The following is a 15,056-nucleotide window of genomic DNA, read 5'->3' on the forward strand; positions in this document are numbered from 1 at the left end:
GCCAGCTTAAACACAAGATAACTTATAATTATAAAAAACATTTTTCAAATGTGTTTATAAGTTAAGTAACGTTTTAAATCCATTGTCTCACTAGCCGACTTGAAACAAATCGATTTTAGTCAGGTTTTTGCTGAAACGGCTTCTGTCACTCAGTGATTAAAAATGGAAAAGGGGTGACATAAAAAAATAATATCTGTGACATTTCTCTCCAATTCACTGTCACATGAAGTTTGATGAAGTAACAAAACTACAGTTCTATGTAAAAGCTACCATTCGATAGGGATGGGTGATATCTTATCGCTTGCGATATACCGGTAAAAATTCTCCCCATGATAAGATTTTGTCTTCCCGCGATAATAACGATAAAGCCTATATTGATGACGCGACCCATTCGCATCTCTCATGCAGAGCGTAAATAACTATGACGGAAGCTGCGGAGGAGTTTATTGCTGAAGGAGGAGCTATCTCTACAACCTGGAGCTAGTACACACAAACATATATTTTCACGCAATGAGCACTTGGACTGAGCGCTTGAGATTTGCGCTTTGTCAAGCAATCCGTAAAGTGCGCTATTTCAGTTCATCTCAATGAATACCCAGTATATTTGACGCACAGTAAACACTAGTGTGAGGTGTCCGACTGAGAGCGCTCAGTCTTTCTCACACACTCAAAGAGAAAGTGAGATAGTCTTATACCACGCAGAATCGACGTGCTACATGCAAACAATATTCTTTGTTGTATTTTCCTGTAAAATAAAGGCGTTCGTTTGGAATTATTCAGCCTAATGCGCAAATGGCAATCTCTTGGCTGGCGCGCACCTATTACTGTACCCGTTTTGATTTCAACAAAACAGTTCAAGCAACCACAGACTGACAACGTGATTAATATTCATAAACCCAACAACTTCTCAACCCTTAGTGCGGTTTATATTGTTATTAGTAGTAGAATTCGTAGTACTATTATCTTTATCAGTGTTATGTTTAGTTTCGTTTTTTTCCCCCACAAAGACTGAATGACTAACTATCTCTTAAGATCCACCACCAGTCCTTCAGTTAAAATGAAAAATATGCATTCATACATTTCCATTCGTACATGATTACCAAGTTTTAGTTCAAGTTACTAAAGTTCTATCATTAAATCATTATTTGCTATTTTTTTGTAATCTGGAGACATGGTTGGGATTATTACTTTTGTTGTTTGCACTATTTTTGTCACTGTTTGCAACATGAGAATATGAATAAATACAGAATCTGTGTTTACATTTCAAACTTGTCTTTATTGTTTGAATTGTGCAAAGTGTATCAGCAATGTTGCATTATTTAAACATTACCTGCACTTTTACAGAAGTATAACTGCAATTTTTCAATTTCTGAAAAGGCTGGTGGTTGGATTAAGTGTTTTTATTATTCTTTTATGTATTATAGGGGATTATTTCATGACGGGTACATTTTGCTTTAGATCACTGTTTGTTTTTCCGAGGCTCTCAAGAATGCGTGCAGCTCTCACTTGTAGCCAAAAACATGGGGAATGGTACTACATTTATAGTCATTAATATTGTTATCGCAATAAATACCAGAAAATATTGTGATACATTTTTTAGTCCATATCGCCCATCCCTACCATTCAATCTGTTACTATAGCAATGGTATAATGACCATATATTATTATTTCTAAGTTTATTAAATTATTTCTGTTTAATTAAAAACAACCATAAAATAAAGAACATGTATATGCAGTAAAAAATCAGGGTGAAAAAAACATGCTTAAGTGGCAAGTATTAAAAGTGTGACCTTCCATTAAAACCTAAGATGGAATTGAACTGTAATTGATGGCATTGCTAACACCTGTATTTGCCCTACTCTTTCATTTCAAAATGACCAACTTTCAATCATAACATCCCATTCGAAATGCCAAAGATCACAGACTTCGACAGACATAAAATTATAATTTTGCATCAGCAAGGCCACTCTCAAAGGGAAATCAGCAAACAAACTGGATATTCAAGATGTGGTATTTAAGCTCTTATAAAGAAATGTGAAGAATCAGGAGAGGTCAAGGACAAAAAAAGACTGGAAGCCAAGAAAACTTTCAAAATTTGATGAGAAGTTTCTCAAAGTTTCTTCAGGTGAGAGACCGGAAGTAGTCCAGCAAGGACCTTGCAGAGCAAGTTGACCCTTCAACAGTCTAAAGACTACAATTAGCAATGGTCTTTGTGGAAGAGTAGTAGCCAAGAAACCACTTTTTCGGAAGGTGAACAGGGTGAAAAAAGAATAAGATAAGCCAAAGCTCGTTTGGAAGTTTGGAATTAAGTATTATGGAGTGACAAATCCAAGTTTTACATTTTTTGGGTCCATTTGTCGACAACGTGAGAATAAGAGTTGGAGAGAGATGGATGGATGGATGAATAATTTCATGTGGCCTTCAGTGAAAAATGGTGGAAATATGGCTGTCCTGGTTTGGGGCTGCATTTCTGTCAGTGGTGTTAGAAATACTGTCCGAATTGATGGGATCATGAATCTTGAAAATACAGACAGGTTTTAATTTATCATGCTATTCCTTTTGGGAAGTGCCTGATTGGGAATTGTTTTATTTTTCTTAAACGATCTCAGCGTACCCAGCACATGGTCTAAAAGCGTTTTCCCTATTTTCTTAATTAAGTTTTGGGTGTAACGTGCAATACACCAATCAGAGTCTCATCTCTCATTCTATTTAAAAGCCAGTTGTGCTGGCACCATGGTGGATTGCTATTTACGTGGTGGAATTTGCGAGGGGAAAGACTGAACGCTTCTCCAGAGAGGAATCCTTCTATTTTTGCACCTGCCTATAGACATATATTACTAACGCGCTCTTTAAATAACAAAACATTTTTCGCCATTACACATTTTCAGTTGCCTCAAAATAGCAATGCGCCAACAATGCGCCTAAACACTCTTTTTTGTCAGACCAGCACCCTGAGGCGCCATGGGCACACAAATGAGGGCATTTGTTAATTAAACAATGAGGTGCATATCATGAAACTGATAACTGCGTTGGGCTGAAACTAGCAAAAAACACTTGCATTGCACCAGGTGTATGATAGGACCCAAACAGTCATGGACTGGCTTCCAAAGAGTCCAAACCTGAATATTATAGAGGCAGTAAAGGATTGCCTGGACATAGAAACAAATAAAAGACAGCCTAAATCAAGAAGAACTCAGGGAAGTCCCGGTATAATATACCAGAAGATTACTTCAGAAAACTTTAGGACAGTCTCCCTGAAAGAGTTCAAGATACACTTAGCGTCAAGAGAGTCCCACTAAATACTTACTATTGCCTAAAGAAGCCATTTTGTTCTTTTTAAGTGTGTACATATTCTGTATTTTCTTAATAAAGAGACTGAAAAATAGACATGAATGGTCATTAAAACTTTGCTAAAACAACAAAGCTGGTGATGGCCTAAGACTTTTGCATAGCATAATACACTAAGAATTAGAATAAAATTAATGGTTTTGTGAGAATTGTTTTGGATCAGATCACAGCAGGACAGTGTAACATTATATTATTAGATTTTCATTGTTAAAAGAAGCTGACTGTTCACTACCGAGGCCACATCTGACTGCCTTTGATAGTTTTTAAACTTTGCTAGATGTTTTCAGAGGGTCGGCAGGGAGTTTGGTTGCTGGGGCTGTTAACACTCGCCCACTGAGAGACGCAGCGGCGCTTACAGACTCCCTCTGATTCTCCAATGACTATGTAAATGAAGCGTATGCATGAAAAAAATGGCTAGTGGGACGCTGGCTTAAGATGATGTTGATGACAGCTGGAGCTCCTAAAGCTCTCAAACAAAGACACAGGTCATGGTGCATGAGGACAAGAACACACCAGCAGAGTGTCTATTTGTGTTAGTGCCTTTAAAGACACAAGATGAAAACAATAACAGGAGGAGGCTCAAAGCATAGCTGCTGGAGAGATGGGAACAGAACACATAAAACAGAATGCGCTCAGAGTAAAAGCACACACATTCTATCAGTGGCTTATTTTTTAAAGGGATAGTTCATCCAGGAATCATAACACATCTTTAAAAACCCACATGACCTTCTAGCTCAATGTCCAAGCAGACATGTTGACTACAGCTGTCAAAATTTTTACAGCAAGATTTTCCGTGATAGTTTCTCTGACTTTAGAAATCTTGGAATATATTGGACAAAAAAATGTGGGTGACTTTTGTAGAATATGCATGAAGCTTAAAAGGATCTGGCCCCCACTTTTATTGTACGAACATTCTTCCAAAATTCTGCTTTTTTGGTCTTCTTCCAGGATTGGAATGACATGAGGGTGAGTACATTTTAATTTGTTGGTGAACGATCCCTTTAACTTCATTGAAAGTTCAGTGAAATCTAGCAGTTCTCAGTTGAACATGATTTTAAGCATGCAAAACTGTTTTTCGAGTGCAATTTGAAGTCCATTTATCATCCCCTAACCTACCCAGAGGTTGAACACAATTTATTGGATGTGACATTCTCTAATAAAATAAAACTTCCGTATACAGTTCACTCTAGTGGTTTTTACTGGGAAGACAAAGCCTTTTCATGCTTTTCTTACTCTGCACACCTGGGAGAACAGAGTGAGAGAGAGAGAGAGAGAGAGAGAGAGAGAGAGAGAGAGAGAGAGAGAGAGAGAGAGAGAGAGAGAGAGAGAGAGAGAGAGAGAGAGAGAGAGAGAGAGAGGAGAGAGAGAGAGAGAGAGGAGAGAGAGAGAGAGAGAGAGAGAGAGAGAGAGGAGAGAGTGAGAGGAGAGAGAGAGAGAGAGAGAGAGAGAGAGAGAGAGAGAGAGAGAGAGAGAGAGAGAGAGAGAGAGAGAGAGAGAGAGAGAGAGAGAGAGAGAGAGAGAGAGAGAGAGGGCTGGTCACCTTACCATTACAGCTGTGACTGGGGACAGGCTGCGTTACGGGTCTATAGAGAACAGCTGTGTACTCTTCTTCCGATTCAGAGTCCTGCACCGCCTGGGTGGTGGCATTACTTAGGACGGAACTCTGGTTGTCATGGAGATTGGGTGAGGGTGGTTGAGAATGGGAATGCTCAGTGACTGATGGACTGGAGAGAGAGGATGGCATGGGAGAACCTAAAGAAAAGAAAACCACTTTAAACCAAAGGAAAAAAATAAAAAAATAAAAACACAACAACTGCAAATGAAATGAACTTTTTAAAGCAGGTACTTAAAAAAAAAAGCATTACTGTAAATATGAAAAGTAAATGAGTTTTTTTTCCCCCTGCAAATAAAAAATTGAAGCACATTTGTGAAACTGTATCAAATGAATGCATTAACATTAATGCAAGCAGCATGAGCAAAAATAATTCATGGCTACCAAAAAATGGCAAAGAATGATGGTTTGCAGCTAGTATGATTAAGCATTCTGTTTGTGATGTTTCTGCTCCACTGGCTGTGGTCACATGGAAGTTGGAAATGTTCTCCACATTGCCCACAATTGTCTTTAAAGCCACAGCATTGGAGCGTTGCATGAAGCTATGAGACAGAGGAAACCAATACACACACTCTCTCTGTCTCCTCCAGTCTCTCTCACACACACACACACACGCTTTCCGTGGCTGCCAAACTCCCTTCATCTCGGATATACCTTGATATACCTCGCTCGTAGTCCATTTACCACCAAACCAGTCATTAGCAAATAGATGCTGGTACGTACATTCACACACATCACACAACAGCACACATCTTTACAGTATTCAAAAAAGACAAGAAAAATAGCATTAAAATAATTAAATGCGAAGGAAAATAATTATTTGATAACAAAAGAGCCAGCTATATAATGAGAGAAAGCCTATATTTCATGGCTTTCAGAGTCCTCTCGTTATATAAGAAAAGGCTTCGCTCTTTTCCTCGCTCATTTCTTGGAAATCTCCAATCTCACAGACACATAATGACCTTCCTAAACTACCACAAAACACTGACCTGGGCTCACTGCCACCACTTAGCATATAATAACACCTTATCAAACATGGTCAAGGACCCCTGATCTGAGAGCAGTCATTGGCAAAGGGTGAGGGCAGTGAGTGAATAGTAATTAAGCTGACTGACTCTCAGCTCCATGTCAGGGGTCTGGACACACTCATGAGATAGTGAGCAAAGTCACCTCTGCTTCTGTGGCGTGTGGCTGTGCAGTCCTGCACGCAACCTAATTACCTTCCACTCCTTACATTACACTGCATTGTGAGAGAGAAACAGAGCAAGGCAAAGATGTCCAGACGAAAGACCAGTGTGTGTGTGTGTGTGTGTGTGTGTGTATGAATGATAGTGAGAGAAAAAGAAACGGCAAGGCTGAAAGAGTGGGGGAGAATTATTATTTTGTAATTATTGCCAGCTTTATTTATATATTTATTATATGAAACACAATTACAGGCAGATCCTCTGGGAGCAGAGCTCACACCCGCCTGCCAATCCCAAACCAACAAATTAAATGCCATTAACATTATGTGCTGCCATACTGATACACCATTGTGTGTGTGTGTGTGTGTGTGTGTGTGTGTGTGTTGAATCTACTGAGCTCAGACCAACTGACTAAAGCACTAAAGTGTTCACTTCACGCTTGACTGAACACTGATAAAAAGATACACATTAAATGGCCTCTGATTCACCACTGCATTCATTACACATCAGATATGTATATGATTATTAACAATGCTCAATCACTGCAACAACAACAAAAAAAGTCTAATTTCTAATAAATTATAATTAATTAATTGCAGTAGTAATTTCAATGTTAATAACTGTTAATGGTTTCATAATTGTGCAAACTTTATATTATATCATTATCATATACATCATATATCTATATCTATATCTATCTATCTATCTATCTATCTATCTATCTATCTATCTATCTATCTATCTATCTATCTATCTATCTATCTATCTATCTATCTATCTATCTATATATATATATATATATATATAAATAATCATTTTTGTTTCAGTATTTTGTGCATAAAATAATTAAAGGTTAATTACATTTGTCCATAATATACTGTACACACAAATAACTTAATTAATTAATTATAAAACATATAAAGTCAGCTAAATAAATGTGGAATACATGCTAGTGAAACAAATGATTATTTCAATGTGTTTAATTAATTGTTAAATTAAACAACAAAAATAAATCTATTAAACCTCAAAACTACCGGTTTGAGGAAGATGACATCTTTTAGTATTAGTAATCATTTGGTGCACAAATGTTGTATTAGTGTATCCCTAGTTTTGCACTTTTAGCTGGTAACACTGTACGTAAAGTCATTATGTATGATGCATTGCAAAAGTATTGTAATGCATTAATTATGACTTTTTAATGCACCTTATAATGCACTGTATGGTCTCATGACTAATTGTAACCATAGTTATACTATATCATAATACTCATGTCAAGCCTTTGAACGTATAATGCATTAAAACAAGGCAAATAACCAATTTCAAATGTAACAACGACTCTGCAAATTATAATGCATTTTATCTTTGGTTACAGTTATTTATGAAAATATATATTGCATTGTACATTAAGAACACCTTTATAATGCATTATACACGGCTTTAAAAAAAGCGTTACCAACATTTTCATAAATAATTGTAAGTATAGTTATGATAGATCATAATGCTTATGTATTCAAGGTTATGCATAAACTATAATGCATTGTAACACAACATGAAAATCGGGTGTTAATCGTGTTTTAATACATAATACGTTAAAGGTGTAACTGAATTACTAAGTTCTAAAATACATTATAATAGTGCTTTATTAATGAAAATATATATTATAAGGTGTATCTATAATTGTAATACAACAAGAATGCCTATTTTAAACAATATTAAACGATAAAGAAATGGCTGTGACAAGTATGTGATAGTCAGTACTACAGTATGACTGGGAGTGTGATATTGCTTTCATAATGTCAAGTAACATGCATTTTAGTTGCAACACAACCTGTTATTTTGTTATTTATTTTATGGCTGGATCACAGCTGTGGTGATGCTCAGTACAACAGCATTCTAGTGTACTAAAATCACTTCATGTAAAGTGCTACTGATCATTCTAAAAAGCTTCAGATGGTTTGCAGCACACAAGCCTTTTATGGTGTTGAATCCAGCTGTTGAATGGACTGAAGAAAGTGAGTATGCAGAGGGTGCTGTGTAATTTAAAAAAAAAAATAATTTCCTCTATCCCTCCGCCGTTCATCCCAATTTCATTCGCTCTCTCTCTCTGTGATAACCCCACTTCTGTCTGTGGTTCCATGCCAACCTGCTACATCAGCACTCTCTACTGCCTTCTGCTTCTAACACTCACACACGTGAGCAGATCAAACACAGATTGACCCTCCCTCTCGTGTGTAATGATTTGTGAGAGCAGACGAAGAACTTGAACACGGCCCATAATCCAGTGCAGCTGTCAATTAAAGCCGAGAGCAGAAAGAAGAGATGAAACCACTGTTGAAACGCCAAGATGGGAAGTGTTATTTTCTCTTTTCTTCCAGTTCACAAACAAAGCAAACAGAAATGGCAATTTTTGTGAAAAGAAAGGGACGTGGACTAACACTCTCGTGCTAGAGGATCGATTCAGCCAGACGCAAATCAAATCCGCCAAGCATAATAAACAGCGCTATTCATAAATTCAGCAGTCAGACAAGGAATTTGTGCACTCAGAACTCCACACAAAGCTCCACGGTTTCCACAGAACAGGAACTCTCATGAGATTCTACAAATTAACTTCTTAGACATGACAAGAAGTGAAATAAAGGATTCTTATTAATAAACTGAATTCAAAAGTTTTCTGCTGAGTAATAATTCATTAGCTTAATTGTAGGCGATTAACAGGTTTGAGTTTATCAGCATTTCACAATGGCTTTGAATGTTTCTCATCCCATTAAAGAGTCGGAATGATCTGTTTCTTAAACTTCTAAACCTATAGGCAAACAAACTGCATTGCACACACTGTTGTAGTCAAGACCACCGAATCTGAGACCAAGACCAGTGCAGGGCGAGACCTAGACAAGACCAAGACTAGACCAGTACTCTTAAATTCATAAGTTAAATCCACATTACCACTTGATAAATGACATGTAACTTATAAAAAAATAACTTAATTAGAATATAATTAGAATATACACTATAGAGCTGTTACCCAATTATCAAATTAAATCATTAACCACAAAATTAATCTTTTCGCTACAGGGATGATACAGAAGATGCATCTGGATTGGTAATAAGGGCTAATGATAAAAATAAAAATAAATAAATAAAAAACGTATATTATATATATATATATATATATATATATATATATATATATAAGCGTTACAAATTTGTGAAAATGGCTCGTGACTGTGGTTAATTATATGACATGTTAAAAATCCAGTTCTCATACAAAACTTTTTGCAACAATATCTTGAATTTTGTGAGCATTTATATTCATAGACATTTTTGACACAATCCTAATTAATGTCTGAATTGGCACAATAACTAAATCAAATTAAAATCTAATTATTGATTGCATCTGAAGCAGTAACTTCTAAATCCAATCACATTAATTATGTTAATAAATAAATCAGGCAATGTACTGGCAATTTAGTAATATCCCAGCATTTGTGGTCTTGAAACAAAATTCCGAGTCCTCTTAGTCTGAGACCGAGACAAGATCGAGTACAAAAGTGGTCGAGACAAGACCAAGACTGCAAAAAAAATGGTATTGAGACCAAGACCGATCTGGAGTACTACAACACTAGAACACACACACTCATCTGTAGATCTATGCACCTTAATACAGCACCTTCCATCGAAACACACCCCACACACACGACACAGAAGAGTCAATGATGAGGGTATTATTTCCACAGTCTCATCATTCCATGGCAGTAAACTAAAGGCGCTTGTTTGTCAGTCATTGATTTTTTGCTCGCTTCTCTTCGTGTGATTTTGCCCAGCATTCTTCAGCATTCTTTTTTTTTTGCTTGACACCAGGTCAAACCTAATCAGCAACTTCCTGTGCCGCTGCGCGCGCGTGTGTGTGTGTATGTGCATGCTGTCTGTGCAACCTGTCTGTTCTGCTGCTCTCCAATGCCTCCTCATCCCCAATCTTATATGCAGGCCTCTAGGTTTTCATATTCTAATCGATAGCAGCCCGTGCCTCGGTGCTAACAGGAGCGCTTAAGAAAAGCAGCGCTGCTGAAATCACTAACCGTCTGTCTCTCTTTTTCTCCTTCTCTCTTTGTCTGTTTATCCGATCCTCAGTGGAGACCAGAGAGCACAAACAAAGCTGAAGGACACACTTTGTAACAAGCCTCAACAAGAACATTGCGCAGATAAATCATACACAAGCATATACAACCAGGCATTATGGCCCGATATACCACAAGCTTTGTTTTTGTGATGTTTTGGTTATCTAGTGCGACAGGAATTCACGCCAGTCGCTTTAAGAGAGAAATGAGTGGCTGGTGGGGTTGAGAGTTAAACAAGAACCAAACACAACAGTTGACACATCACAGTAACAGAACTGAGCACATACACAGACTTTGATGCATATGAAATGAATCATTGAGAAAAAAGACAACTGTGAAGTTAGAGTTTTTGCGTGGCTGTATGGACCCCCTGCGGGGTGGGCGCACTGACTAACACATCAAACTGCTCCATCAAACTGGATGAATAGACTGGATGCCTTCAGAGATTAAATGCTCATTATAACTAATGTGTTTCTATCATTGCATTGACGCAAATGGAATAATAGAAATTACAATTGTTGGCCACTTGAATAATAAGTGGACCCTGTATAATTATCATTTGACACGTCCTACCACAAATCATTTGCAAAAGAAACAAATGAGTTCAAATGAAATTCAAGGATGTTGTGTATGTGCATTTGTGCAGCCAATCAAGAAGTCAGCGATCATGACATGGCTAAGAAAATAAGGATTTTTTCCTCCTGCCGCCCCGGGTCAAGTAATTAGGATTTTTACCTTTTTAAATTATCGTTTTTCAAAATAATGAATAAATAAATAATACAATACTATTAACAATAAAAACATACTATTGTAACATACTTGATATAAAATAAAAATGTAGCAAAATATAAATAGTTTTTTGTGGTCTCATAATATATTTATGATATAATAATAACAATACAAATATAATGTAATATGAATATTACTACTACAACTGCAAATAATACTTATTATATAACAATCATACATATAAAATACAGTATATAATAAATATCATTTAACATTACAGATTTTCTTAATAATATTATTATACTTTTATATTTCATTTAACATTATTTAAAAAGGGGGTACAATAAATAGCCTCATTTATTTATCGGATGCAATCGCTTATTCCAATATTATCACAAATGCCTCACCTATTTTAGACTGCAAAACAACTTTGCCATGGCGACATTTAAAACAGCACAACTCGCAACAAAATACATCATAGAAAACCAAATGAAGTTTGCAGTGAGTTTGAAGTTTGCAGCAAACACAGGATGCAGTGAAAACACAGCGGTGGCCTTATCCATCAACTGGGCTGAAATGGCCCTGGGCCGTCCTTATTGTTGAGCCCTGCATGTGCATCATTAAAACCACTCATGCAAACAGTAGGCCTGAACACCAGCACTTATGCATGTAGATAGAAAGAGCGAGAAGGAGAAATTGCTAAAGGAAGACGGAGGAAAAATGCATGAGAAATGAACGAGTGAGAATGAGAGTCTGAAAATAACAGAAAATGAGAGAGCTATAGTCTAACTCGCTGTCCTATTTTCTTACAGACTGATCTTTTAGTGGCATTTTATCCCTCTTTCTGATCTGCCTGTAGAATTATAACATTTTGGAAACACACTCACACACAGACAAACACAGGGGAGCTGCGGGTTGAATACCAGAAAGCTTGAGACTGTTTGTGTCTCTTGGAGTGGAACAATGCCTCCAGTATCCCTCGCTCTCTCAATCTCTGCCTCCCCTTCTCTCTTTTTGCTCCCTCTATCTTTTCATTTTCTCGCTCCATAGCTAGCTTCTCTTTTCCGCAGCCCTTTTCCCCTTCGGGCGACATGTGAAATGAAGCAGAGATGGTCCCTCAGTGGTGAGGAACAGATAAAGGAAGAGAGAGAGAGAGAGAACAAGAAAACGGTTGAAGAAAGAGATAGACTTATACCTTTACACCTGGGACTTCTGGCTGGCCTAACATGAGCGAGACAGCCCATGCTCCGATGATGCTCCAACAGGAAATGGATTCACAATAGCTTAGGCACACTCAGAATTGGCAACACACCTGTTTTCGGCAATTCAAGCATCTGATTTGTGATCTAGAACATTCCGTATTACGCGTTGTAAAAAGTGTGTAATTGACCATATTTTACTTTTAAATACAAATTCAGACACTTTTTTTTTTAATTTTTGACATAGCATTTTACTGTTATAAAATACATGGATGGAAGTTGGATGGATAAATAGAAAAATTATATAAATCTAATATATATTATAATATATATATACACACACACTATGTGAATATTATTTTACATAAAATATTACATTACAATTATCATTGTAAAGTAAAAAAAATGGTTCAGATTTTTTATCTATAATTAAAATGAATGGAATGTTAATAGATTTTATTTATGAGAGCAAATATGTGTACAAAAATAAAACATTTAGTTTTAAATACTGTTTTATGCTAACTTTGGATTTAAATTGGATTGATGTGGCAACAAATTAATTAAACAGTATTCAAGGTGAGTGATCTATCATAAATACCATTAATAATTATGAGTGTTTAAATATTTGATGTCTTACTGAGTGCTAAAGGTAAGCCTGGAGGTGATGTGCTAGAGGATCAATCTGAGTGAGGTTTAAACTTCATTACCAAACACCACAGTCTGCAAATGCCAATATTTCACCAACAATCAAAAACTGCTGGAGCTCCCTGCTTCTCTCTGATGCTTTAGCTCTCTGTTCACACTCTCTCATGCTCACTCTTTCTCTCCGGCCTTTTCTCCCTCATTACAAGAAATTTTGTTTTGCCGCTGAAATACAAAGAGACTAAATCTATAAACACCAGTATCGTTCTTTCTCTCCTCTTACTTCCAGCTCCTCAATCCATCTCCCTCATCTTCTCCCACATCATCACACATCTCATAATACTGTACATCTCATCTGCTCTCTCTTGCCTCCCCATCATCACTCATTTCCTCTCCTTTCACTTTAGAGTACAGCAGGTCATATAGGAAGAAAAACGCATGCGTTTGATTGAGGATATCGTCATTAACTAAAACTACAATGAAGAAGAGATAAAATAACTAGTTGTTGAAAATATTGTTTTCTAAAATAAAAATGTGAGTTTGCTAAAAACGAAAGTCAAAGTGAAACTACAAAGCACTACATTACAAATGAATGCATCATGTAGTAAAGCGGTCAGAGCAACATTTTCCTTGAAATGTTGTGAACAAGAGTTTTGTTTAGTTGATAAAAATGGCCATGCACAAAACTTTTTATTTTATTTCAAACATTCTGTACCATGAAATTTAAAAACAAATCCAAGGACTAGTTGTTTTCCGGTGTGGGCCGTCTGGCATGAGATCTGAGCAGTTTCAGTCTATGCTGCTGAATCATAAATGCCTTAGAGATGCCAGAGTGACGGTAGTCACAATTTACAGCTAAATGTAGCAGCAATGACACATTTATAGCCCTATTTCATTGTCCACAAGTACTAGCTGTTGCTATGAATTTGACAAATAAAACTTTAAACTTAAACATTGCCATCATGAAGCTGTTATTTTCATTGGGCTGCAGGTTATTTATGAGGTGTAGTATGTGTCAACATAGGCTAATGGAACAATTTGTGGTGTTATGTTAAATCATGTTATGATACTTTAGATGCGTCCCAATTTGCGTGCGTATGCACTATTATGCCGTTTTAAGGTGTTTGAATATTTTGGTACTGCATAATTAAATCCTAAAATTTAGATTTGATATATGCATAGATTTGATTCTAGTTTACTGTTTCAAATTACTTTTCCTATTTGACTGATGTAGAATAGGTCTTGAAGAACCCCCCCCCCCCCCCCCATGAATTAAATGTGAACCTTGAAAATGATTTTGTTTTTCTTCCCATTTTAGTCAACCCAACATTATAAAACAAAAGCCATTTAAGCTGACTGCAATCATTGCACACATGACTGACAGTCTTTTGTAATAAAACACAGCAGGCTAATGTATTTTAAATACAGGAACAAAGAAGCAAATTACAAAACATCTAACAAATATAATAGGAAATTAATTAAACTAAGTTTTTCATGTATAGAAGTCTAGGTTTATTTAACATGGTAAGAAATATTACAGAAATGTAATAATCAGATTAAAAACACTGTGTAGTCTTTGCTGTATGAAATAAATACACATTTCTTCATACAACCAAAGTGATTCAGTCAAAAGCAGTGTTATTTCTTTATATTAACATTAATGAAACAGATGGCAGTTTATGAGGTTGCTGTCTCTTTAAGAATAAATGCACAGATCTAATATACTGTTACACATCTGATTTGCTCACAACAAGTTTATGTTCACATAGGTCCTTTAGTACTTTCTTAAGTCTGTGGGACAATTTGAGGATCTCATCCCGAGACAGTGGCGCATCTGACGAGACAAACCGCGCTCTTCAGGAACCAATCCATCCGGTCTGTTTCCAGTTCAGTCACAATGTAAACATATAAGTACCACATACATACTGATGGCAACACATTCACTTTCCATAATCGCGGACATTAGGTAAAAAAAAACGGTTAAAAAAATATATAAAACGTTAACTTAGGTTATTGCTGTCTGTAAACACAGTAGTAAACACAGCTGCAGATGCACTGCTTTGACTAGACATACAGCTGTAATCTCATGAGATATGCCATACCTGGCAATGGTTAATGTTGAGTGAATAGCTCATGACATCAACTGGACATTTCGTCGCTTTTGTTTCCTTGTATGTGATTGGTTGAAGTCGTTTTTGATGCCGCTAGAGTAAAAAAAAAAATCGAA

The 15,056-nt window shown here is 36.5% G+C and overlaps 1 protein-coding gene across 1 annotated transcript in view; it reads right to left on the reverse strand.

Annotated features, from left to right (window-relative positions):
* Positions 1-15,056, reverse strand: part of tenm3 (teneurin transmembrane protein 3) — a 309,711-nt gene that overhangs the window by 137,124 nt on the left and 157,531 nt on the right. The window contains exon 4 of the mRNA XM_067442491.1: positions 4,894-5,100. Coding sequence (XP_067298592.1) covers positions 4,894-5,100 — 207 coding nt within the window. The remainder of the gene's footprint in view (positions 1-4,893; positions 5,101-15,056) is intronic.

Source organism: Pseudorasbora parva, chromosome 4 (genome assembly GCF_024679245.1).
Source record: "Pseudorasbora parva isolate DD20220531a chromosome 4, ASM2467924v1, whole genome shotgun sequence".
In the NCBI taxonomy this organism is placed as follows: Eukaryota; Metazoa; Chordata; class Actinopteri; order Cypriniformes; family Gobionidae; genus Pseudorasbora; species Pseudorasbora parva.